Source organism: Tachysurus vachellii, chromosome 13 (genome assembly GCF_030014155.1).
Source record: "Tachysurus vachellii isolate PV-2020 chromosome 13, HZAU_Pvac_v1, whole genome shotgun sequence".
Lineage (NCBI taxonomy): Eukaryota > Metazoa > Chordata > Actinopteri > Siluriformes > Bagridae > Tachysurus > Tachysurus vachellii.
The window spans coordinates 22,408,969-22,432,686 of record NC_083472.1 but is presented as its reverse complement, the minus strand read 5'-3'; the positions used below and the strand labels follow the sequence as shown (position 1 = coordinate 22,432,686).

At 42.0% G+C, this 23,718-nt stretch overlaps 2 protein-coding genes and 1 non-coding gene across 3 annotated transcripts; 2 read left to right on the top strand and 1 right to left on the bottom strand.

The window, feature by feature from the left end:
- Nucleotides 1–1,470: 1,470 nt before the first annotated feature.
- On the bottom strand, nt 1,471–1,542 carry trnaa-ugc (transfer RNA alanine (anticodon UGC)). The gene has a single exon. It is a non-coding gene; the product is annotated as a tRNA-Ala (tRNA).
- Nucleotides 1,543–1,786: 244 nt separating this feature from the next.
- On the top strand, nt 1,787–11,003 carry simc1 (SUMO interacting motifs containing 1). The gene is made up of 10 exons (XM_060885551.1): nt 1,787–2,288; nt 4,531–5,601; nt 6,872–7,125; nt 7,596–7,665; nt 7,758–7,918; nt 8,032–8,127; nt 9,313–9,444; nt 9,919–10,075; nt 10,389–10,473; nt 10,596–11,003. The coding sequence occupies exons 1-10, from the start codon at nt 2,169–2,171 to the stop codon at nt 10,805–10,807; spliced, it is 2,358 nt and encodes a 785-aa protein (XP_060741534.1). The 5' UTR covers nt 1,787–2,168; the 3' UTR covers nt 10,808–11,003.
- Nucleotides 11,004–12,986: 1,983 nt separating this feature from the next.
- On the top strand, nt 12,987–23,616 carry cnot6b (CCR4-NOT transcription complex, subunit 6b). The gene is made up of 12 exons (XM_060884774.1): nt 12,987–13,197; nt 14,661–14,782; nt 15,070–15,256; nt 15,992–16,077; nt 16,195–16,299; nt 16,940–17,008; nt 17,155–17,312; nt 18,085–18,239; nt 18,630–18,784; nt 18,867–19,100; nt 19,250–19,452; nt 20,635–23,616. Exons 2-12 carry the CDS (start codon nt 14,671–14,673, stop codon nt 20,845–20,847), a joined length of 1,677 nt encoding a protein of 558 aa, XP_060740757.1. The 5' UTR covers nt 12,987–13,197; nt 14,661–14,670; the 3' UTR covers nt 20,848–23,616.
- Nucleotides 23,617–23,718: the final 102 nt, after the last annotated feature.

The window sequence follows — 23,718 nt, the reverse complement described above, 5'->3', positions numbered from 1 at the left end:
TTATTTTAATACACGAGAGAACATAGCGAGAAGGAAAATCTCCATCTTATCTGTTACTCACATTGCAGGAACAATAAAGACATGAGACATGAGCAAAGTTACATGAGATAACTGTACTGCAGGTGCAACCTAAACTGACTTAAACTCACTTTTACGTTGGAGATCTGATAAAAAGGAAACCGTCACATCGCATATGAGGTTGCTGCAACATCCCAAAAAGATTGCGAGCATTGCAAAAAGCATTGCAAACGAAATGATGAGGTAAATATGCGTTCAGGTTATCAAACGAGAGTCAAAACAGGAATCAACCATAAGCGCATCATTTAGATACAAAAAAAATGTTAAATAATACGATTAATAGGAAAGTGGGTGAACAATACGTTCACATTTCCACTGTACCACACATCTCTCTAAAAAAGTAAACTTAGTGAACAATTAACATCATAGAGGAGGGGAAAAATGCTTCGCAAATGAAATACTGCTGTTATCGATTTTGTCTCGCTCCTATAAAAGCCTATCATGAAGTGTTTTAAACCTGACAGCCTGTAACAAGAGAAGTAACCGAGCTATTGCTTGAATTGATGCTCAGTATCAGCAGATCTCTTCTTGTCCAGACCGACACTAACTAGTGTCATTTTTATTACTGTAATAATTTGTTAGCATTTAAAATAATTTGCTGCTGTTCCTTAGCAAACAAGCAGAATAATGCAGATTTATTGGAAGAAAACAATTTCAGCCAGATTTTTATAGGTAGGTGTTTTGGGACCACCAATGGCCACAGGTGTATAAATTCAAGTATCTAGGCATGCAGAACAGGTCGCTCTCGGGAGCTCAGTAAATTCAAGCGTGGTTGCCACCTGTGCAAACGTCCTCACTACTAAATATTCCACAGTGTTAATCTTATTATAACAAGTGGAAGTAATTGGGAACAACAGCAACTCAGTGGTAGGCCACGGAAAATCACAGACGGGGTCAGCGCATGCTGAGCAGTGCACAGAAGTCGGCAACCTTCTGCAGAGTCAATAGGTACAGTCGTCCAAACAGTTGCACCGAACAGCTTCTTGTCCAACACCAGTGCCTGACCGCACAAATGAGGAATGGTCGAAAATTCCCATAAACACCCTCCATATCCTAGGGGAAAGCCTCCCCAGACAAGCTGCAAAGGGTGGGCTGACTCCATATTAAACACTACGGATTAATAACGAGATGGCGTTAAAATCCATGTGCATGTAAAGTCAGACGTCTGAAAACTTTTGGCAATAAAGTGCATTTTCAAGTTTCTAAATTAGAATTACAAGGCCAGTCGTATGTGAATTCACAATCGCTGTAATGCAATTCTAACATGATGTAAGCACAATATTTATGGAAGTAAAATTTATTTTATTGAATACGCATGAATGTATAGAAAATATAGCTTAGTTTTATTTATTGAAAGCATTTGCTATGAAACAAGAAAAAAAAAAATGTAGTTGGAGATGCCGGGGATTGAACCCGGGGCCTCATACATGCAAAGCATGCGCTCTACCACTGAGCTACATCCCCTACTTGGAAGACACACTGAACATACACATATACATACATGTACAACTCAGGTCAAATCTGAGGAACACGATTATATACTGGAAGTTAATTATAATCTCACGTAACAACCTTGCTTGAATCTAATCTAAGCTAACTGTATAGCTGTTGTAAATGATTTTTCATGCTAGCTCGTAGTATTAATATATGGCGCTAGTTAGCTTGTTAGCTAGTTAGCTAACGCTTTCAATTTCGCTTCTCTTCAGCGCTTCAGCTCGCGCCTCCCACTAGCTAACTAGCCAAAGGGCTTCTTTTCGCCATTATATAATGAAATGTCTTTGTTTTTTTAAACACATATATTTTTAAGACGTGTAAGGAGTCAATTTTGTATATAAATGCATCACCACTCGGACATGTTCGCTTTTATGAAGCTGAACTGAAGAGATAGCATCTAGCTCCGTTAGCTAATGCGTACTGCTAACTGAAGAGATAGCAGCTAGCTCCGTTAGCTAATGTGTACTGCTAAGTTTTTTTTATACTTCCGTTTGTTTTTAGCTCTCAGACGAAGCAGGACTGTCATACTGGCTTAGGTTTTATTTTTATTTTTGTCTCAATGGTTGAACTGGATATCGAAGCCCTGAGTGTACACAATGGATGATGTTATCTCCGTCAGTTCTGGAACTGAAGAAGACTCTGATGTTGAGTTTGTCAGTAGAGATGATGACAGCTCCTGTCCGTTTATTACAGCTGAACTGCTGCCTGTTACACCGGTAAGAGTGTCGACACGCTAGTACACGTTAGTACAGCTTTAATACACACTTTAACTCTTGACTTTAGGGCTTTGTTTGTGTTTAATACTAAACAAAAGCAGCGTTTACTATAATATTAGTCACCTGCTTACACACGTGCTATGACCTTTTCCTCTGTTTTAATCCTCGTGCTGTTTGTATTTTAAACAACTTCTGTTTGTTTATCATCATCATCATCATCATCATCATCTTCATATCTGTATCCAAATCATTTTTCAAGAGGTTCCTTCCACTGATTAATTAAGCTCATAACATTATGTTTAAATGTTTAAACACCATTACACCTCATGCTACTGTTTTAATACTTTTAGTAACAACCACAATAATAATAATAATAATAATAATAATAATAATAATAATAATAATGTGACCTACAGCCCCCTTCATTTACTGTTTTTTTTAATTGCCTCATTTATAAATTTACCCTCTTGCCCCTTTATTTACTGCCTTTTACATACTTGTACCCTTCACATACTCCCCCATTACTACCTGCCCCTTTTACATACTTGTACCCTTCACATACTCCCCCCTTACTACCTGCCCCTTTTACATACTTGTACCCTTCACATACCCCCCCTTTACTACCTGCCCCTTTTACATACTTGTACCCTCACATACTCCCCGTTACTACCTGCCCCTTTTACATACTTGTACCCTTCACACACATCCCCTTTACTACCTGCCCCTTTTACATACTTGTACCCTTCACACACCCCCCCTTTACTACCTGCCCCTTTTACATACTTGTACCCTTCACACACACCCCCCTTACTACCTGCCCCTTTTACATACTTGTACCCTTCACACACATCCCCTTTACTACCTGCCCCTTTTACATACTTGTACCCTTCACACACCCCCCCTTTACTACCTGCCCCTTTTACATACTTGTACCCTTCACACACACCCCCCTTACTACCTGCCCCTTTTACATACTTGTACCCTTCACATACCCCCCCTTTACTACCTGCCCCTTTTACATACTTGTACCCTCACATACTCCCCGTTACTACCTGCCCCTTTTACATACTTGTACCCTTCACATACCCCCCCTTTACTACCTGCCCCTTTTACATACTTGTACCCTTCACATACTCCCCGTTACTACCTGCCCCTTTTACATACTTGTACCCTTCACATACTCCCCGTTACTACCTGCCCCTTTTACATACTTGTCCCTTCACATACTCCCCCCTTACTACCTGCCCCTTTTACATACTTGTCCCTTCACATACTCCCCCCTTACTACCTGCCCCTTTTACATACTTGTACCCTTCACATACTCCCCCTTACTACCTGCCCCTTTTACATACTTGTACCCTTCACATACTCCCCCCTTACTACCTGCCCCTTTTACATACTTGTACCCTTCACATACTCCCCGTTACTACCTGCCCCTTTTACATACTTGTACCCTTCACATACTCCCCCCTTACTACCTGCCCCTTTTACATACTTGTACCCTTCACATACCCCCCCCTTACTACCTGCCCGTTTTACTTACTTGTACCCTTCACATACTCCCCATTACTACCTGCCCCTTTTACATACTTGTACCCTTCACACACCCCCCCTTTACTACCTGCCCCTTTTACATACTTGTACCCTTCACATACTCCCCGTTACTACCTGCCCCTTTTACATACTTGTACCCTTCACATACTCCCCCCTTACTACCTTCCCCTTTTACATACTTGTACCCTTCACATACTCCCCCCTTTACTACCTGCCCCTTTTACATACTTGTACCCTTCACATACTCCCCCCTTACTACCTGCCCCTTTTACATACTTGTACCCTTCACATACTCCCCCCTTACTACCTGCCCCTTTTACATACTTGTACCCTTCACATACTCCCCCCTTACTATCTGCCCCTTTTACATACTTGTAGTATGTAAAGTATGTAATAAAATGTAATAAAATGTAATTCTACAGCACATGTTGTCAGACGTTTCTTTTGTTCCCTAAGAAATGTTTGCTTAAATATTTTTGTTCCTACCTGTAGTTCATTCACAATGTACAGTTTGACGTGCAAAAGTGGAAGAAAAACTGGTTTCATCTTAAATTGTTATATACAGTTTTCATTAAATGTAAACAGTAACATTCTGGTGTAAAATAAAGCTTTGAGAGAAGTAGTGTTTTGATCAGCTCACAGATTATATATCATGTATAACATATTTTTGTGCTCCTGTTTTTCTCAGGTTCTTATCGATATCACAGAGAACCCGTTTTCACCAAACGGACCAAGACCTTCACACACACTAAAGAAACTGCAGTGTTCCACTATAGAAATCATCGATCTGAATAATTTGTCCGAATCACGTGTCAGCTTTCCATCCAAATCGCGTGGGAAACGTCACCAGGCGGAGTACACCGTGGATCTCGAGAAAGACGTGATTTGTTTAAGCTCTGGTGATGGGAATGATGGTCAGTCTCCTGTTCCTGTGTCACACGATCAACAAAACTCTTATACAAAGCAATGCAACAGTGTTCGTTCGTGTTTACAAGGTAGCAACGCGCAAAGGTCAGTAAATGTTTCTCCATCTTCAAGTCTGAAAGACATTTCTCTCTGTTTGGAGGCTTCAAATGAATTCCTGGAGTTTTTCAAAGTACAGGACACTAATCGCACACAGCAAACGTCGGCGTCACCACCTGCTGAAAACAACCTCGACCATGACGCAAGCTTTGACTCTTCACACAGTTGGCTGGACAAAACCCTCTCGCCCTTTAGCCTCGACAGTGCGTACTACTGCCCGAGCGAAATCGACGCAGCTGTGTTTTCAGATGAATCCCTTATTCTCATCGACAATGACCAGGACCAGAACTACACATCGTGCAGCCTCGATAAAACCGAATTGCCATTTGAGGTCGACAAAAGTATGGCACCGCAGGAAAAAAACCCCACACAGACCTCATCACCTCATCCTCAGACTCAAAAGAACTCACATCTCGACCCTCAGACGTTTCCTACCCCACACCGAGCTTCCCTTCCCACCAGTCCTACATCTACAGAACTCCTTGCTGGCGATTCTCCAGAAACAGGATCTGATCTGGACATGGAGAGTCCAGTGAATTACCCTTACACTCTAAGTCCACCGTCACATGCGGTGTTAGGTATTGAAGACTCCGCTTCAGTGTTACAGGAGAGCGGCAGCGATGCCGACGCCGACACGGCAGATCTCTCGGAACACCGTACGGACGACGGGCAGCAAATTTCTCTGGTGCAGTTCAAAAAGCTGAAGTATTTATTAGGGGCACGAGATCAGGATACGGTAAACATCTGCTTTGATTATTTCTTCACAAAAAGGTCTTATTCTTACTATCTGGCCACACAGGCAGTAGATCCTCTTCCCTGTAGCGTAGCGAACCATGAGGTGGCGTTATGCCTGATCTGGCTCCTCCTACATAGACAAACGTTCAGGGGTGGAGACTGACGGTTTTGTGGGTTAGACTTAGTCTAAAGTTAGACCTTGGTAGGTTAAAGTATCTTCAGTAGCAGAGCTGTTCTTCATACAGTCAAAAGTGTGTTTTTCTTTTCTTTTCAACAGATATTAATCCAGGGTTTAATGAACAGATTGATCATGTTTAACATATTATCAGACTTTTCCAAAACTCAAGTAATACCGACATGCTTTAGATTGTCAAACATTGAACAATTATATGTGGTTCTGTCTGCAAACGGTTTCTGCAAACAATTGTCTAGAATGGATTTGCGTGCTGTGGCATTACAGTTTCTCTTCAGTGGAACTAACAGGTTTGTGGACACTTAACCATCACACCCATATGTGGTTCTTCCCCAGAGTCTTGCGAGAACCTCATGCGAGTTTGGAGCACACAATTCTATCGAATGTCTGTTCATTTATTTTGTCGATACAATTTTTCTTCACTGGAACTAAAAGGCCCAAACAATGTTCCAGCATGACAAGTCCCCTCTGAAGACATGGTGTGGAGGTTACGTTTGGAGTGGAAGAACTTAAGAGCCCTGATTCTTGACTCATCCCCACTGAACAGCTTTGGGACGGAACCTTCTCAACATCCCAACATCAGTGTCTGATCTCACTGATGCTCCTGCACCTGGATGAACACAAATCCCCACAGCCACGCTCCAACATCTGAAACCTTCCCAGAAGAGCGTAGATTATTATAACAGCTAAATCTATTATTAAACGTTCAGCGAGTCTCCTGATCATGTATTCAAATATGTTCCCCTGGTCACTTTTGTCTAGGTATTTAGTCCTACACACAACTGACTTCAATGCAAAATACACGGGTGGTTGTTGTTGTTCAGGATATTTCAGTTTTTCAGTTAAGTGAAAGGGAAAGTAGTGAACTGTATTAAAGGAGTTGTTTAAATGTGCCAGATATACAGATGAAAATGCAAACATTACAGAATCCCTGTAAGCTGTGAATAATTTTTCAACACAGTGAAGCATGCAGACTGTCTGCCTATTCTACACTGAGCCAGTCTCACTCTAAATCCATTTTAAAGCTTATTCCTGTTTTACCTTTAAAATAGACCTCTGATCCACGTCTTTCTAACAGTGCACTGCTGATGAGGACAACAAAGACTTCGGTATGGCCGAACCTCTGTGCAGGCAGAGCCTGAGTCTGGTCTACAGCACCATCGAAGAGAACTACACCGAAGGCACGCTGCAGCTCCTCTCCGACTTAATCCAACCTTGCTATTACCCTCCTGCCGATATCACGGCTCACCTCCTGAAAGGAATCCTGCTGGAGCCGTCGTGCACTCCGGTGCTGGCACTGGAAGCCTACAACCTGCTGATGAGGACACAGAAGTGAGTCACAACTTCATGGTGATCGTCATCATTACAGTGTTATAGATGCTAATATGTCAGGTTAAAACATCTGTCAGTATATGGTAATACGGCCATGTGAGTTTATATGATGGACGTGGTGCTCCAAAAGGACCAAACACACTGCACTTTGATTTGTTTTATTTATTTGAAATGTATTTGTAATGAACACTCACCAAAGTTGTCAAGCACGGTTGAATTCTCGCTTCCGATTGGTCAGATTAATTGATTAATTTTTTATAACAGCAGCTCAGACGGTAGTTTCAAATACTTGTACAAATATGTTCTTGATGCTATAGTAGAAACTCCTAATAACAGGAATAAAATCATGTTGAGGTTTTCTTTAGTTTTTGAAGGTTTTCTATTTGATGATGAAACATGCAACAGGTCGTTAGGTACTTATTGCTTGAAAGTAGTCATGGGCCACTAAATCAAGAAAACTTCTCATCCAGATACCATCCTGCAGACAAATTAACGATCCCATGGGACTGGGAGTTGTTATCATACATCATGGCTGAACAGGTAGGTAAGACATGAACGCTATCATGTAACAGCTTTGTCGTCACTTTATTTCTGTGCTTCTCACGCGCTGGACGTTGTCGTGTGTCTGTAAGGAAGAGGCAAGGAGGCTACGCGACGAAGTGCGCTGCCTGCTGCTTCAGTACGTGCTCCAGGTTTTGGAAGACGACTTCCAGTTCAAGCTCCCGAAGTTGCGGCTTCACCTCACGATCGCTAATGAAATGCTTTCGTGTGATCATAGGTTCAGACAGGTCAGGTGAGTGATATGAGCACGGTCCCAAATCTGCTTTAGATCATTACATTTTGGATACGTTCATTATTTTAGATATTTTATTTTAATAAACATTCCTGTAACGCTCTTCTTCTTAGGGAGCTCATAACCTGGCTATTAGATGTAGCTAAACAGTCCTTCTGTACGTCTGAGGATGAAGAAATGCAAAGAAGCGAGCGGAATTGCTGTCTCAAGTAAGTTTAAGCGAAACTAGAAGTGCCGTAAATGTATTATGCATGTGATAAATTTAAAAAAGCAGGCAATACATTGTCATGAAACATCAGGTCATTACAATAAAGATCTGATTTATCACTTGTCACTCGGGAACCCAAACGTTCCCGGAATCAATCATCTGCCCCCTTAAGGAAGCAGATAAAGTATATGAGGTGCATATGTTCTCTCTGTCTGTGTGGATGTCCTCAGGGTTCTCCAGTTTCCCAAAAACATTGCCCCTTGCTTTAAATGTCTAAAACCTGTGTGTGTGTGGAGGCGTGTGTGTGTGTGTGTGTGTGTGGAGGTGTGTGTGTGTGTGTGGAGGCGTGTCTGTGGGTGTGTGGAGGTGTGTGTGTGGGTATGTGGAGGCGTGGGTGTGGAGGCGTGTGTGTGGAGGCGTGTGTGTGGGTGTGCGGAGGCGTGTGTGTGTGTGGAGGCGTGTGTGTGTGTGTGGAGGTATGTGTGGGTGTGTGGAGGCGTGTGTGTGTGTGGAGGCGTGTGTGTGGAGGCGTGTGTGTGGAGGCGTGTGTGTGGAGGCGTGTGTGTGGGTGTGCGGAGGCGTGTGTGGAGGTGTATGTGGGTGTGTGGTGGTGTGTGTGGGTGTGTGTGTGGAGGCGTGTGTGGAGGCGTGCGTGGGTGTGTGGAGGTGTGTGTGGAGGCGTGTGTGTGTGTGGAGGCATGTGTGTGTGGGTGTGTGGAATCGTGTGTGTGTGTGTGTGTGTGGAGGCGTGTGTGTGGAGGCGTGTGTGTGTGTGGAGGCGTGTGTGTGGAGGCGTGTGTGTGTAGGCGGAGGCGTGTGTGTGTGGGCGGAGGTGTGTGTGTGGAGGCGTGTGTGTGTGTGTGTGTGTGTGTGTGTGGAAGTGTGCGTGTGTGTATTCAAGCCTCATGTACAGTGTTTGTGGATAACTTCAGTCTTCACAACCCTGACTACATTATAAAATATAGAACTAATAAAAAAAACATCATGCAACAATTCTGTATGTCATGTTTTATTTCCTGTCAGGGGAAAAGAATGATCATATTGCAATGGCACAAATGCTGCCTTAAAAGCACCACAGGTTTAAGTGAAGATATTTTGAACTGCATGTAATAATGACATTATAAGACGATGATTAAATATTATCAGCACCGCTAACTCTCATTACATGTATTTATGATGTCTGCAGGATGCTGCTAATTCTGCAGAGGATGCTCTTATTGGCCATGGAGGTGGACCTCACACCCACCCGCAGCTCCACTAAGCTCTCTGAGGAGCTATGTAACAACCTCAACAGCATGGCACCGTGCAGAAGGCTCAGGTAAAAAGAAAGGAGAAACTGCCAACACTGGGCCTTACTTATTGATCTTTAGGTACAGTAATCCAAACCAAACCGAAGCTTTCTATCAGAGGTAGCTTTTAGAACATGCTGATGTTCGTGTGTTAACAAATGCCATGCAGGTGATTTGCTTTTGTTGACACTAAAAACTCCATAAAAGCAAAGCTGAAAGAGTCGAAGTCATGCATAAAGATCAGAAATAAAAAAACGACATTCTCAGAAGTAGAAGCGAAAGTTATTTTAAATCAGTTCAGCATTTTTTATCACTTGATATTTATCACTGAGTTTCTGAGCCCAAGCTGGTTTGTGATGACGCATGCATTACTGAAGCTTCAGTTCACTTGTTATTGTATTTTTAATACTGATTAATTACAAACGATGTGTGTAATAAATCTGTATTTTAAGCTCATCTATGTCATCCTACCCACTTTTCTCCTTTTCCCGCACGTTTGCTAGATTTTTGTTGCTAAGCACCCTGCAGAGCAACCTGCTGAGGTGTAAGATGGTGGAGATGCTGCTAGATCAGTCCTGCTCTCAGAAGCGAGTGTTGCCCATGTCCTTCAAACTGCTGCTGCACTTCCTGCACACGTCCACGCTGGCACCAGATCCGTCGGTGAGAGCGCAGCACTTCACACTCACTCGATTAATCATCGTCTTATTCGGGCACGTGATTTAGTGCATCGGCTTTCATTTTAAAATTGATTGAAAAAAAAAAAAGGAACATGACATTTGCCATGGAACACACAACACCTGATGAACATCGTGTCCTTGATTTTGAGAAAAATGCGAGATAGCTTCTGAGAAAGTCTTCTTTCACACCTGCTGATTTTTTTTCTGTCACCAAAACAAAACTTCTGCAAAAAAAATTTCAACGTCTCATTTGTGGGCATGAAGCATTTCCTGTTTTTTTTTTCCCTTCCTCTCAGGACGGCACAGAGAGATGGAGAAGGTGGGATGAGCTCCTGCAGCTCGTGTGGATGCTCATGCTCAGCTATCAAGAAGTGATAACAGGTACAAAACTAAACCTTTCCCTCTCCTTGTACATTCGGTAGCTATTCCTAGAGGAAGAAATAAAGAAGGAGAACGGAACTCAGAAGCTTATTTAACGTGAATCTTAACTTTCTGTCCATCAGGTCATCTTCGCTACTCCATTACGGAGCGGTTCAAGTTGACCCGTACTCCCATATGGACCCAGAACGACCGGGTGACTCGAGCCGCAGTCCAAGAAGCGGCCGAGGCGTTTCTGTCCCGCGCCGTCGAGGACCTCGGCCACGATCTTCCCTCCCAAATCCAAGAGTCATTATCCCAGCTTCAAGAACACTTACTGAGTATCTCTCTGCAATAATGAAACCGAATACAATAGTATTGTAAATTGTAATTACAATAAAGATTATTTTTGTATAAAATGTATCAGCATAATATTTAAAGGTTTTAGATTAAGTATTCCTTCGAGGATGCTTGCTGACTATTTAAATCGCTCAATTGACTTAAATGAGGTTGTTTTGTACAGAGATCAAGTGAGTAAAATTTTGTTGTAAAAACATTGTCCAGAAATTCTTCTTTGTAAAACCCTTTACATAACAAACACAAATACTACGACACCTTCCAGATTCCTTACTTGCAGGTAAAGTATTTTAACGTGCTAATATATAATATTAAATATGAAGAGTAAGCCTATTGTATTCCTGTCTGATGCCCAGGATTCCCGGGATAGACTCTGGATCCGGCAGAGCTGGATAAAGTGTTTACTAAAGTTGGCTCTTATGTGAAAATAAAGCATCGATGCCTCGGGGCTCACGGTACCAAGCATGATACTGAGCTCAGGTTACTGTCTATGGCATGTTTCTATGAATCTCCAGATCCATGAAATTTTTTCATCAAGGTTCTTCACAAATGTATGCCAGTAAGTGGGTAGTTTTGATAAAATACCCCTGGGTGTCAACGATTGTGTGCATAGTGTCTTGGCATCCCACCCAGGATGTATTCCCACCTCACACCCAGTGGTCCTGGGACAGACTCTGAATCCTCTGCAACACTAACCAAGATAAAAAGCTTACTGCTGATGAAAATGTGCTTTTTCATATAAAAATAAAAAACGCTGCAGTCTGTAACTGCTTTTGGGTCTTTGGGTAGATTTAAAAAAAAAACAAATGAATATTACAATGTGCTAAATATACGAATAGTTTGCTTAGAATTATGTCATGTTCATGCACCTTAACTCCAGGGTCTCTGGATTGAGTGTGTGGAGTTTCACTTGTTCTCCCTGTGTCCTTGTGTGTCTTCCGGTTTCCTTTAACAACCCAAAAAAAAACAACCCAAAATGGCTGTGCGCTGTGTCCTGTGATCGTCTGGCATCCTGATCTTGGTGTGTTCCAGCCTCAGGTTGGATAATCTCCAGAGCCTCCAAATAGCATTCCGGTGATAGACTCCAGATCCGAAACAATGCTATGAAGTTCATTCATATGCTAAATAAAAAATATGCTCTAATATATTCTCTGATTGATTAATAAATATAACACCGTTTTCTTCATGAGTTTCCTTACAGTACACAGTACTCTGATTCCTCAAAATTCCACAAAAAACTGGTGGTAGGTGGAATATCGACTCTGATTTGCCCCTTCTGGAAGTCGTGGTCTAATGGTTAGAGAGTTTAACTCCTAACCCTAGGGCCGGCCACGACTGAGGTGCCCTTGAGCAAGGCAACGACATTACCCCCCCAAACTGCTCCCGGGGACTTTGCAACTGCTTTTGGTTTTGTATCAGAATCAGCAGAATCAGAATCAGGTTTATTGGCCAAGTGTGATGACACTCACAAGGAATTTGGTTCCAGATATTTTTGACTCTTAAAAGTACAGACAACTATACAAGATACAGACAGTACAGACTATAATAGACAAGACAATACAGACGATGAGATACAATATAGACAGTATGAGTATTAAATATGAATACAGAATATATGACAGATTAGTAATGTACATAAAGTGTGAGAAGTGCATGGTAGTGCAAATAACAATATTGTGCAATATTATGCTTTTGTACAATATGTATATATATACGTGTGTGTATATATATATATATATATATATATATATATATATATATATATATATATATACACACACGTATATATATATATAGAGGTAGGTGTCCTCAGAGCTCCTTCAACCCCCCCAAAAACAAGCTAGTAGGTGGAATGGAGATTCTAAATTGCCCTTTAGTTGCCCCTTGAGGTTTCCTGTGAGTAACTGGTGTCCCTTTCAGGGTGTATCCTCCATCATTCCCAGGATATCCTCCACATGAAGCTCTGGTCAGTAAATATAACTGCTGTGCTGAGATCCTAAAGAGGACCAATGAAGTTGGGGAACACTTGTTCTTGATCTCCAGGCTTGACCTCCCAGTCTATGTGCTGGAACAGAGAGGATTTATGAGTTTAAATAGAATCAGTTCAAACAGTTATGAATGTGCAGCAGTTCCAGAGGGATGATGCTGATGATGAGAAGGAGGAGTAGAACGATGATGATGATGATGATGATGATGAAGCACCTGGGTGAATTGGGCTCGATTAAAGCCAGCTTCCTTTCCTTCAGTGCCATGTAGGCAGAAATAACAGCACCCACACGCCATCATGCTGCTTTGCTTACTGTATCCTTAATCCAGCAGTGGACAAGTCGAGTTTATCCCGAGTCCGGACACAGAGCTCACTCACTGCAGGAGCTTGGTATGCTTTTAAAGGTAAATACAAAACACGGTCAACATTTATCATGTAATAACACGGTTTAGTTGGGATTATTCTTTAGCTACCTAACTATCTCTCTAACTAGCTAGCTCTTTGTGTCCATTGCTAAAGAAAACCGTTTAAAATAACACACACACACACTCACACAAGGCAGAGTTAAATAAAAATGTACAATAAAAACAATAAGGTAGCGAAGAAATCCGGTGTAATGTGTTTATGATTTTGTGACAGAAATCGCTCGCTATGCTAACTGGCTAATCTACGCGTCATTAAATCGCAGCTAACTAGCAAACACGATCAAACCTTCGGTATAATTTCGGCTCTGGACGTTTTAGACACGATAATATTCAATACAAAAAAATCATTAGCAACGTGAAGCTGAAATGTGTTTCTTTTGGATTTCTCCGAATTGTTTTTGTAGCGTTAGCATTAGCGTTAGCATTAGCGTTAGCATTAGCGTTAGCATTAGCGTTAGCATTAGCGTTAGCTCCACAAGATGCTAGGATCTTCCTTGGTTGAGCGCTAGCTAAAGATTAGCTAAATTACGTAACAAATTTTGGTGAGAGAAAATTTGGTGTAAATAATTTTTAGTTCACGGTTCACTTTGTCACACGTAGAAGCTGTTTTTTTGTGTCCGTGATGATGAATAAATAAGTAAAAGTTTAGCTAAATAAATAAACAACTAGCTTCACGAATGTTTTTGTTCAGTCACCAGAGATTCTGACTTTCTTATGATTTATTGGATTAAATATATTAAACGTTCCTATCCTATATTTTATAACAAAATATGTATCTGTATAATATGATAATGATAAAATGATAGTTTACGATGTAAAAGTAAAAAAAAAAAAAACATTTGTACATTTTTGAAGAGGTTGTTTGACTTCTTGTTAGAATTATTCAGTATTTTCAAAAGATTTCGACTTAAAACAAGCTTTTAGATTTTAAAACAATCTCGTTTATTTATTGTCCTCCCAAGTCATACAAACATAACTGATAAAACCAGTGATAATTCTCACTAATTTATAAAAACAATGGCACTAAAATAATTAAAATGCATAACAAACTGTGCTGAAAACTTCACTATAAACTCAGAGACAATAAAGTTCATTTCTGTAAATAAAATGTTGAGTATTGAACAAATGAGTTTAGAATTTAGGAGTAATTAAGTAAGAAATAAAAACCCTCTCGTGATAGGATATTAATCGAGGACAGGGAACGACATTTGGTTTATTTCTTTCACACCCCAGCAATTTGTAAATAATTCGTATATATGTGACTCGGAGTCAAAGCATAGCTGTGATTATAAGATTCTTTAGAAATTGTACGCAGGGCTTTCCGAGATTTAGTGTGGACAATAATTTGACAATACAACGAACATCTCTTCCTCTTTATTTCCTGATCAGTGCATGTGGTGACTCTGTGTTCTGTAGTGTAAATAAATGCTTTTGTGCTGCAGTGGTCCAGGAATGCCCAAGGAGAAATATGAGCCGCCGGATCCTCGGCGGATGTACACGATAATGACCAGCGAAGAGGCAGCAAGTGGGAAAAAATCTCACTGGGCTGAGCTTGAGATAAGTGGTGAGTATTAATCCATCTTGTAGTTTGTCCTGGGCATATTAATAACGGCTGGGAAGAATGACGATATCACGATATACACTACACGAGTGTCGTCAACATCATCAGACATCAGTCTTTTTTTTTTTTTTTTTAATATAAATAAAAATTCTTTGGTTATACACCCTTAATCTGGAAATGATTCTTATACCAGTTGTTGAATTATAAACTAGCTGAACCGGCATTAAAATAAACAGTTTAGTTGATGTTAAAGGAAAGTTTTGATTTTCTACTTTTGCTTCGTGTCTCAGGTAAAGTGCGGAGTCTAAGCTCGGCCCTGTGGTCGCTCACTCACCTCACTGCTTTGCACCTCAGTGACAACTCGCTGTCACGGATCCCCCCCGACATTGCCAAGCTACACAACCTTGTGTACCTGGACTTGTCATCCAATAAGATCAGGAGCCTGCCAGCTGAGCTCGGCAACATGGTGTCTCTCAGGTGAGCGAGCCCTGTAGGCGGTGTTGTTATTCAGGTTCAGAGAGTGTGCACGACCATCCGAAAGCCGATGTTATTAATCTTGTGTATGTTGTATGTGTATAAATTGGCAGGTTTGTGCCATTTTTTTTAACTTTTAGAAAGAAGAGTTATTATTTGTCATCTGTTCTGAATAACCAAATGTCCCCTGAAGAGAGGGAAAGTGTCACAGTAAAGCATAAACCATTTGAGCAGGAAAGTGGGATTTAATCAGCAATAGTGTGGTCTGAAGCCACACTCACCACCCCAAAGTTTGAAGAGTTTTATTTCTCTCATACCAAAGCAGTTTGGACTAAATATTGATATTTAGTAAAAGAACAAAAAAGCCTTACTTGTTGCTTTTAACAGCATGGAACATGAAACATCAGCTTAGCATTTTACCAAGAACCTGATAAGCACAAAACCCCAGTCTGTGCTTTACCTCTGACTTGTACGAAGCACTTGCGCCGGAGACTCTTTCCACGAGTTAAACAAATGTCGTCTTACAGAACATCTTAACGTGTGCTGTTCAAATCCCTGTGCAAGTCGTTACTGTTCTTAAAAAGCACTCCAATCAGACTTGAGATTTCTCCAGCGCTCTGTTATAGGTTTGATTATAAGTGTATTCATTATTGTGTCCGAAAATATTTCGATTTTGCTTAAAGTTCTCTAAAGTGGACCGTTTGTTTTAAAATGTCCATGTCCCTGTGTCCTCCACAGGGAACTGCTTTTAAATAACAACCAGTTGCGGGTTCTACCTTTCGAATTGGGGAAACTGTTTCACTTACAAACACTGGGGTTAAAAGGTGAGTGGGTTTGTGGTCCATCCTGAAGCCCCCCACTATGATACCGATGATGATGATGATGATGCTGAGATTGATGATGATGCAACATGTTCTGCTTCCTCTCCCCCTTTTCCACAGGAAATCCACTTGCACAGGACCTCATGAGCCTCTACCAGGAACCGGACGGCACCCGCCGACTGCTGAACTACCTTTTGGACAATCTCGCTGGTGCTATTAAACGCAGTAGGTTTTTAACTTTGTCTTGAGTTTGTTTTGAGTTTTTGCATTCCGTGACTAATCAAATCATCGTGTTCTCCAACAAAGATCCGCTGGGGTCCGAAAGGGAATCGATAGTTAGTGCTGCTTGTTCTTAATTTCTGTGAAAACAGTTATCAGGAACCTGCTGACATCACAGAAGGAAACTGCTAGTTTAATGGGAGGAAAAAGTTTAGCTATATAACCTGTTGGTTAGCTATGAGACAATCGCAGTAGCAGCAGGAAAGTTTAAGCTTTGGAAGCTGACCTATTTGAGGAGGTGAGTGAGCTGGACCGGCTTAAACATATTATAGTTAGAAGTGAAGCGGGAGCTAAATCCCACTGCACAAATAGTTCAGCAGGTTGCCGTGTGGCATCGTGGGAAACGTCTGGAACTGTGACTTGACCAAAGACAAATCTATTTGTTAAGGCTGTTTAAAATGTAAAATTCATTGTAAAATAAATCTTGGACACAATTAAAAAGCAAATGTTAACGTATTAAATAATATACAAGTTGTTCAGAGTAGACTCTAGAAAATACGTCTAAATGTATCGGCATTAGTACGTCTGTAAATGTAATTGTGTTTCTTGCGTCTCTTTATTTTTATTTCTTTCTTTTCCCCCTTAGTCCCAACTGAGCAACCGCCGTCCAGGTCGTGGATCGTGCTACAGGAGTCGGAGAGGGTCAGGCCCGCAGGTACTCGTTTCTCCTACATGTTTAGTTTATGCCGCTGGCTGATTTGCATGCTTAGTGCCAGTGGTTAAGCATTAACTGCACAGGTGGTTGGCAGACGGGACAAAGAAAAGGCCTGTTGTTTACACCGTCCGTCTCTTTCCACACAGCCGTGTTCTCTGTAATGTGCTACAACGTACTGTGCGACAAGTACGCAACACGCCAGCTGTACGGTTACTGCCCTCCCTGGGCTCTCACCTGGGAGTACAGGAAGAAGGTCATCATGCAGGAAATACTCAGCTGCAATGCTGACATCATCAGCTTACAGGTAACGTCTGATTTTATAAAAAGAAAACAAAAGAAAAAATTTGTTCATGTGGATGAATAACTTGTATTAACAGAGCACGTGCTTTACGTTTTTTATACGCCCTGTGGCAGGGTGAGTTAGGTGACGTGGCACGTGTGTTGTATGAGGAGTGTGTCATTCTGCTTAGACCGCAGTTATCACAGTTACAAGTTTCATTTATTAATAATCACACATCGTGCATTTGAACGGTTTAATGTTAGACTGTCCGATAGACAAGCAAGTTCGTCTTCGCACCCACGTTCTAGCTGTGATCGCACATAAGAACACACTTTGCAACCTCTCGTTTTAGTCACCTGACAGAGAGCATAACTAAGAGCAGTTAAAACCAAGTCTACCTTCATAGTTGTTAAATAAATGTCATCTAACACAATAATCCATCATCACATGAAGCGTTAAACACAACGGTTTTAACCTGTTTATTATAAGTCTTAGATAATGCGGTAGGTCCACCGTACAAGCCTGTGTGTGTGTGTATGTGAGAGAGAGACTTGTTGCTATAGAAACAGTGCCGTTAGACGAAACTAATGCACGCATTCTGACCAATCAGAGTCAAGCATCTAACAGAGCTGTGGTACAAAACGAATCAACACCTTTTGACCAATCAATGGAGGATTTAGTTTAGTGGTAAAATGTTCTATAAAATCCTGCTTCTAGTTGCACTTCCAGTGTACAAGATAAGGTGCATATGTTGAGTGATGCTACTCTCTCAAATCCATTGCTTTATACCCTTCAGGAAGTGGAGACGGAACAGTATTATAACTACTTCCTGGTGGAGCTGAAAGTGCAGGGGTACGACGGATTCTTCAGTCCGAAGTCCCGAGCCAGGACCATGTCCGAGTCAGACAGGAAACACGTGGACGGATGTGCAATATTCTACAAGACCGAGAAGTGAGTACAACCGATTTCACACTTACAAAACCAGCATGTTTACACGAGCCTAGGGATGCCTAATTTTTTAACTTATTCTATTTATTCTTGTGTTTTTATAGTTTACAGTTTAACCCTAACACTAACCCTAGGTTTGACTGGTCAGTGAAATCCACTGGGGTTTAATTCAGACCTCAATAACCCCAAAAAAACAACATTCAGGATTAAAAAAAGAGGCTCAGTAAAGCGCTGGAATATTGTTGCACCTCATCAATGTGCGGTTCAGAGCGGATGCTTAAAAAGCGTTTACTTCCTCCATGTCCGTGTGGGATTTTTGCATTCTAATCATGTGCTAAAGGCCTTGTATTGCTTTGAAGGTTTAAGTCTATGCTGCTTGTGTGTGTTGTACAGGTTCAGCATGGTGCAGAAGCACACGGTGGAGTTTAACCAGCTCGCCATGGCTAACTCGGAGGGCTCGGAGGCCATGTTGAATCGCGTCATGACGAAAGACAACATCGGAGTGGCGGTGCTGCTGGAGCTACGCAGGGAAATGATGGAGATGACACGTGAGTCTCTGTAAAATGAAACATTCTACCGTTCTTATTCTGTTTGTTCATTTTATTTTCCTCCCCCCCCCCATGTGCGCAGCGGGCAAACCTCTCCTTGGCCTGGAGAAACAGCTCCTCCTAGTGGCCAACGCCCACATGCACTGGGACCCGGAGTATTCCGACGTGAAGCTGGTTCAGACCATGATGTTTCTGTCCGAGGTGAAGAACATCGTGGACAAAGCCTCGCGCAGCCTCAAGCTCTCCTCCATATCTGGAGAAACCAACGCCATCCCTCTGGTGCTGTGTGCTGATCTCAACTCGCTGCCTGACTCCGGTTTGTCCTCACATCCAATTTAATGCCTCAGAAATGCTTTCATTTCTATAATGAATTTGTCTGTTTATTTTAAATAGGGTGAAAACAAGCGATTTCGCGTCCGTGGGCGTGTTTCGATTTTAAAGACGTGTGCGATGTGTATTTTCCAGGTGTGGTGGAATTCCTGAGCACAGGTGGGGTAGATTGCACACACAAAGACTTTAAGGAGCTGCGCTACAGTGACAGTCTGACCAACTTCAACTGCAACGGCAAGAACAGCTCGTCGAACGGCAGGATCACGCACGGCTTCAAGCTCAAGAGTGCCTACGAGACCGGGCTCATGCCTTACACCAACTACACCAACGACTTCAAGGTAAGTGTGCTCGGGTCTCGCATGTTGGAGTCTTTTATAAACAGAGCAATGTGGGACAGAAGCACGTTATGTGGTTAAGTAGGAAAGTCTTCATATCACGCTGCTCAGTTAAAGGTAGGGACTCCGTTGTTGGAAAGCCAATGTTGACATTTGGAATCACCAAAACAAACACGCCCCTAACCCAAACGGGTCCCACCCCTGTATCGATAGCTCCGCCCACACATACATACGTAACCCAGGCAACTAATGGAAAGAAATGTGTCTTTATCATAGCTGAAGGGAAGAACAATACGATTGTAGATAAACAAACAACCAAAAATGACACACAATCATAATCATGTAAAGGACAAAGACATATATTAGTTCTGTGTAACAAAACAAAACCAACGTTACTCACCTATCGAGAAGGAAAAAAGCGCCTCGGCGTCTTAAGTAAAGTTGGTCACATATTCACAGATTGGAGTTTCCCGAGTCAATAACTCCTGAGCTAAACACTGTTACTACACAAAACACGGTTGTAGCTGCGTCTCTACATTACTACGATAGAAAAGAGGTGTTATTTGTGTAGTAACAGTGTTTAGCTCAGGAGTTATTGACTCAGGAAACTCCAATCTGTGAATATGTGACCAACTTCCTGCTCCTTCAGTTCTCTCCAGCGCTGGAAAGCTGATCCTATATTAACACGTCCTACTTCTTACCTTATCGTAAGTCTTTCTTCTCTTTCTTTCTTTGTTTTTATCCTCCACGTCAATGTTAAAACCGCTTTCTGCTAATGTCACACATGCGCACTGAACACTCTCTCCGCCCATATTGACAAGACACGCCCCTTTCTGCTCATTGGCTACCCGTTCGCATTGTTTTTGTTTTGTTTGGCGGCCCGACACAGTTTTCTGAAGCATTTCACAAACAACGGAGACGTCACCTTTAATGTGATCGGCCACTTAACTTGTTTATATGCAGATTGTGTTTGTGTGCGCTGTTTCTTTAAACATTAAAGGTTCTGCTGTTATGCTGGAAAAGAATCAGCAACGGGGTTGTGTAATGATGCCAGAGTTACTCGTACCCCTCTGTCAAGATCGTAGAAACATGCAGTTCTCATCAGCCAATCATTTCGTAGCAGCACGACGTTGTGCAGGAATCCACATCCTTATTAATCGTGGTGTTCTTTTTTTCTTTTTCTAGGGTGTGATCGATTACATCTTCTGCTCTGAGCCTCAGCTGAATGTTTTGGGTGTCTTGGGACCACTGGACCACGACTGGCTCCTGGAGAACAACATCAGAGGCTGCCCGCACCCTCACATCCCATCAGATCACTTCTCCCTGTTTGCACAGCTGGAGCTGCTCCTGCCCCAGCATCCCCCTATCAACGGGGTGCACCTGCCCGCGCGCAGGTAGTCAGATCCCGCCCCGAGACGCCACCGCGGGGGGGGGCGGCACTGCACACTCCCACCTCTGACACGTTCTTCTGGCAACTTACTGAAAACGACCGAACCTCGAAACTACGCCATTCTTTTATGTGCTTCTTCTTCTTCTTTTCTTTTTTTTTTCTATGTTAATTTAATTTTTAAAAAAAAAAATCTCGAATGTCTTTTATTTCCCTTCCTTGTTTACTCGACGGAGCCAAATTCGCTTCTAAACTCTAAAAGACGCTCGGTTTCCTCTTTCTCTGTCTCTCGTTAAGCTTTGTTTTATTGTCGTTTTCTAGTCGTACGCATGGGTTTCTGTTCAATCACTACTTTTTCCACAGCGCTTCGGTATCGTCGTTCTCATCCTCCACCCAAAAAAAACAAAAGAAAACAAGGCGTAAGTAGTTTGTAGGTTGTATGTGGTCTTGTATCAGGATGCGGTATCTGTAGTTTAGCTCGCACACGTCAGGGTTGTGATCAGAAGAGAGTCTGGGCTGAAGGAAATGGAGGTCATAATGCCAACGGCAGTCAGATGTTTAATAATCTAAAGCCAGCAATGATTCCTGAATCCTCACCCAAGTGCATTAAACCTCCTCGTTCCTTTCTAAGCCCTGAACGGATTGAAAAAAAGAAAAAAAAAAACTCGAAATATCTGACAAGCAATAGCTCACATCCGTTTCTGCTTTTTTGTACGTACACGTGTGCTCAGATTTTAGCTTTCGTTCTTATGCGTGTCTTTTAAGAGCAGCTTCAGAAAGCGTACGTGTTGCTTATATGGGTGCCAGTCTTTTTTAAACGTCCCGCGGGACGACAGGAGCGACTCGAGCGTCTCACGCGTCCGCTCCTAAAAACGGTGCAATATTCTCAACAGCGTAATCCTTTTAAAGCTTAAAGCCGTGGCAGACGTTTTTATACGAGCTTAAATACGACAAATCCTCCAGTGCACTTATTCCGAAAGGGGTTACGAACACACAGCGATCGATCGATTTGGCTTCTTTAAATTCTGTTCGATGCGAACGATTCGAACGCATTGGCTTGATCACTGGTTGCCCGTTAACTTTATTTGTTAATCATATTGTGTTTTAATTATTATTATTATTATTATTATTATTATTTTTTTGTTTGTTTTTGCGACTGAGCTATGCACCTGGAAATGTTTAGCTTCGTTGGATGTGAGGTCGCTGCGCACGCTCCCACGCGGCGCGGCGCAGGAGGAAGGTTTCAGCGGGTCTGTATTCAACCAGCATCCGTTCACTGTGTTTTGTGGAAAAGTGGAGAACATTCCGTTTTTTCCCCCACAAACTGCTCATAACTTCTCGAGGTGTGTAGCACTGTCTTTTGCGGCCAGTAGTTTTACGCCCCGTTGTTAATAATCCTCGTGGGCTTTTCTATCCCTCCCCCCTCCCTCCCTCAACCCCCTTTCCCAAAATACTTTAAACTCACACACACGTATCTATACACAGTTAGTCTTTTATCTCTACTTGATTCTATATTGAGCCACAGACTTTTTTTTTTTTTTTTTTTTTTTTTAAAAGATTCTTTTTTGTACTACAGATAAATTATGATTCAGATTTTTTTTTTTTGTATTGTCTGAGTGTGACTGCATTTTTAAAGACAGTAAATCCAATTTACCAGCTTGTTTTTAAAAAAAAAAAAAAAAGAAAAGGAAAAAAAAAAAAAAAAAAAAAAAAAAAAAGGTTGAAGAGGTTGTTCCCAGGCGTCGCTGCCACGCACTCTTGCACTCGGTGATGTTTCGCTTCGTTAGGTTTCCCGCTTCCTTCCTGTTAAACTTAACTCTAGTCATACGTCAACACCACCCCCCCAACTCCCTTCCCTTCCCAGAGTCATTTCCGTGTCGTCGAGGTCCGCGTCGTGCCTCGGCGTGTCCTTATCTTGCACTACCAGCGATCGCCTGTACAACCTCTCATCCTTAACACCACCATTTTATGGCTTTAATTTTTCCCCCCCTTCTCCTTTATAATACCCTTTTACCCCCCTGAACTACTGTACTACGCAAAGGAATCAGGTCTGTAATATTATTAAAAAAAAAAACAAAACGTTATTTTTGTAGCTAAAGCATCTGTGGTAGGGCTCTCTATCTTTCCTAGTTTTGAAAAACGCCACTCGTCGGCGGACGTTTCGTTCCTCGCATGTCCCGTAAAGTCTCTCCTTCCTTTTTTCCGTATAACCCGAGCTGACTTTATATAATCCCTTTCTCGAATTCAGTTGGTGTCTTGTGTAGTGCCACGTGGTGCGTTCTTCTTCTATGAAGCCATTTAGCTTAGATTCCCCTCTTTGACTTCCTTTTGTTGAAGTGGACAGGGACAGGGGCCTCGTTCTCGTTTCGTATTTTCCGTTTTTTCAGCATCTCTGTCGACACGTTCACAGCTTTAGGACCAAACGACTCCAGACTCCTGTCCGTAAAAATCTTCTGCGGTCGGTTTATCGGCATCACGTTTTCTTACGCTTTTAGAAAGTAGACGGAAGGGATCGGTCGGCACTCGACACGAGACCGACTGACGAATTCGGTCCCGTTTTTAGCTCCGAGCCGTCGGTGAAAACCATGAAATTCCACCATGAAATTGTAAACCATTTTTAGCAGTTAAGATACGACTTTGCACCACATTGTTTTTATGTATTGTAAATGACACATTTATCCCTGTTAATGACTCTGACTTGCTGAAGGTATTGTAGATTTCAGTAGCTTTTTGTAAAGTGTGAATAAAATGTGTATTGCCTATTTTCTTTCTACAAATGAGACCACGTGTGTGTCCGCGTCCGTCATTTTGTCTTATAATTAGATTGACTAATTAAGGGGGGTCACAGTGGCTTAGTGGTTAGCACGTTCGCCTCACATCTC

What these genes read in the sequence shown, in the direction of transcription:
- simc1 (XM_060885551.1), top strand. Translation starts at nt 2,169, where the DNA reads ATGGATGATGTTATCTCCGTCAGTTCTGGAACTGAAGAAGACTCTGAT. An exon ending in AACTGCTGCCTGTTACACCG is followed by an intron (nt 2,289 to 4,530) that starts GTAAGAGTGTCG and finishes TGTTTTTCTCAG; the next exon opens with GTTCTTATCGATATCACAGA. An exon ending in GAGCGGAATTGCTGTCTCAA is followed by an intron (nt 8,128 to 9,312) that starts GTAAGTTTAAGC and finishes TGATGTCTGCAG; the next exon opens with GATGCTGCTAATTCTGCAGA.
- cnot6b (XM_060884774.1), top strand. Translation starts at nt 14,671, where the DNA reads ATGCCCAAGGAGAAATATGAGCCGCCGGATCCTCGGCGGATGTACACG. An exon ending in GGCAACATGGTGTCTCTCAG is followed by an intron (nt 15,257 to 15,991) that starts GTGAGCGAGCCC and finishes TGTCCTCCACAG; the next exon opens with GGAACTGCTTTTAAATAACA. An exon ending in ATATTCTACAAGACCGAGAA is followed by an intron (nt 18,240 to 18,629) that starts GTGAGTACAACC and finishes TGTGTTGTACAG; the next exon opens with GTTCAGCATGGTGCAGAAGC.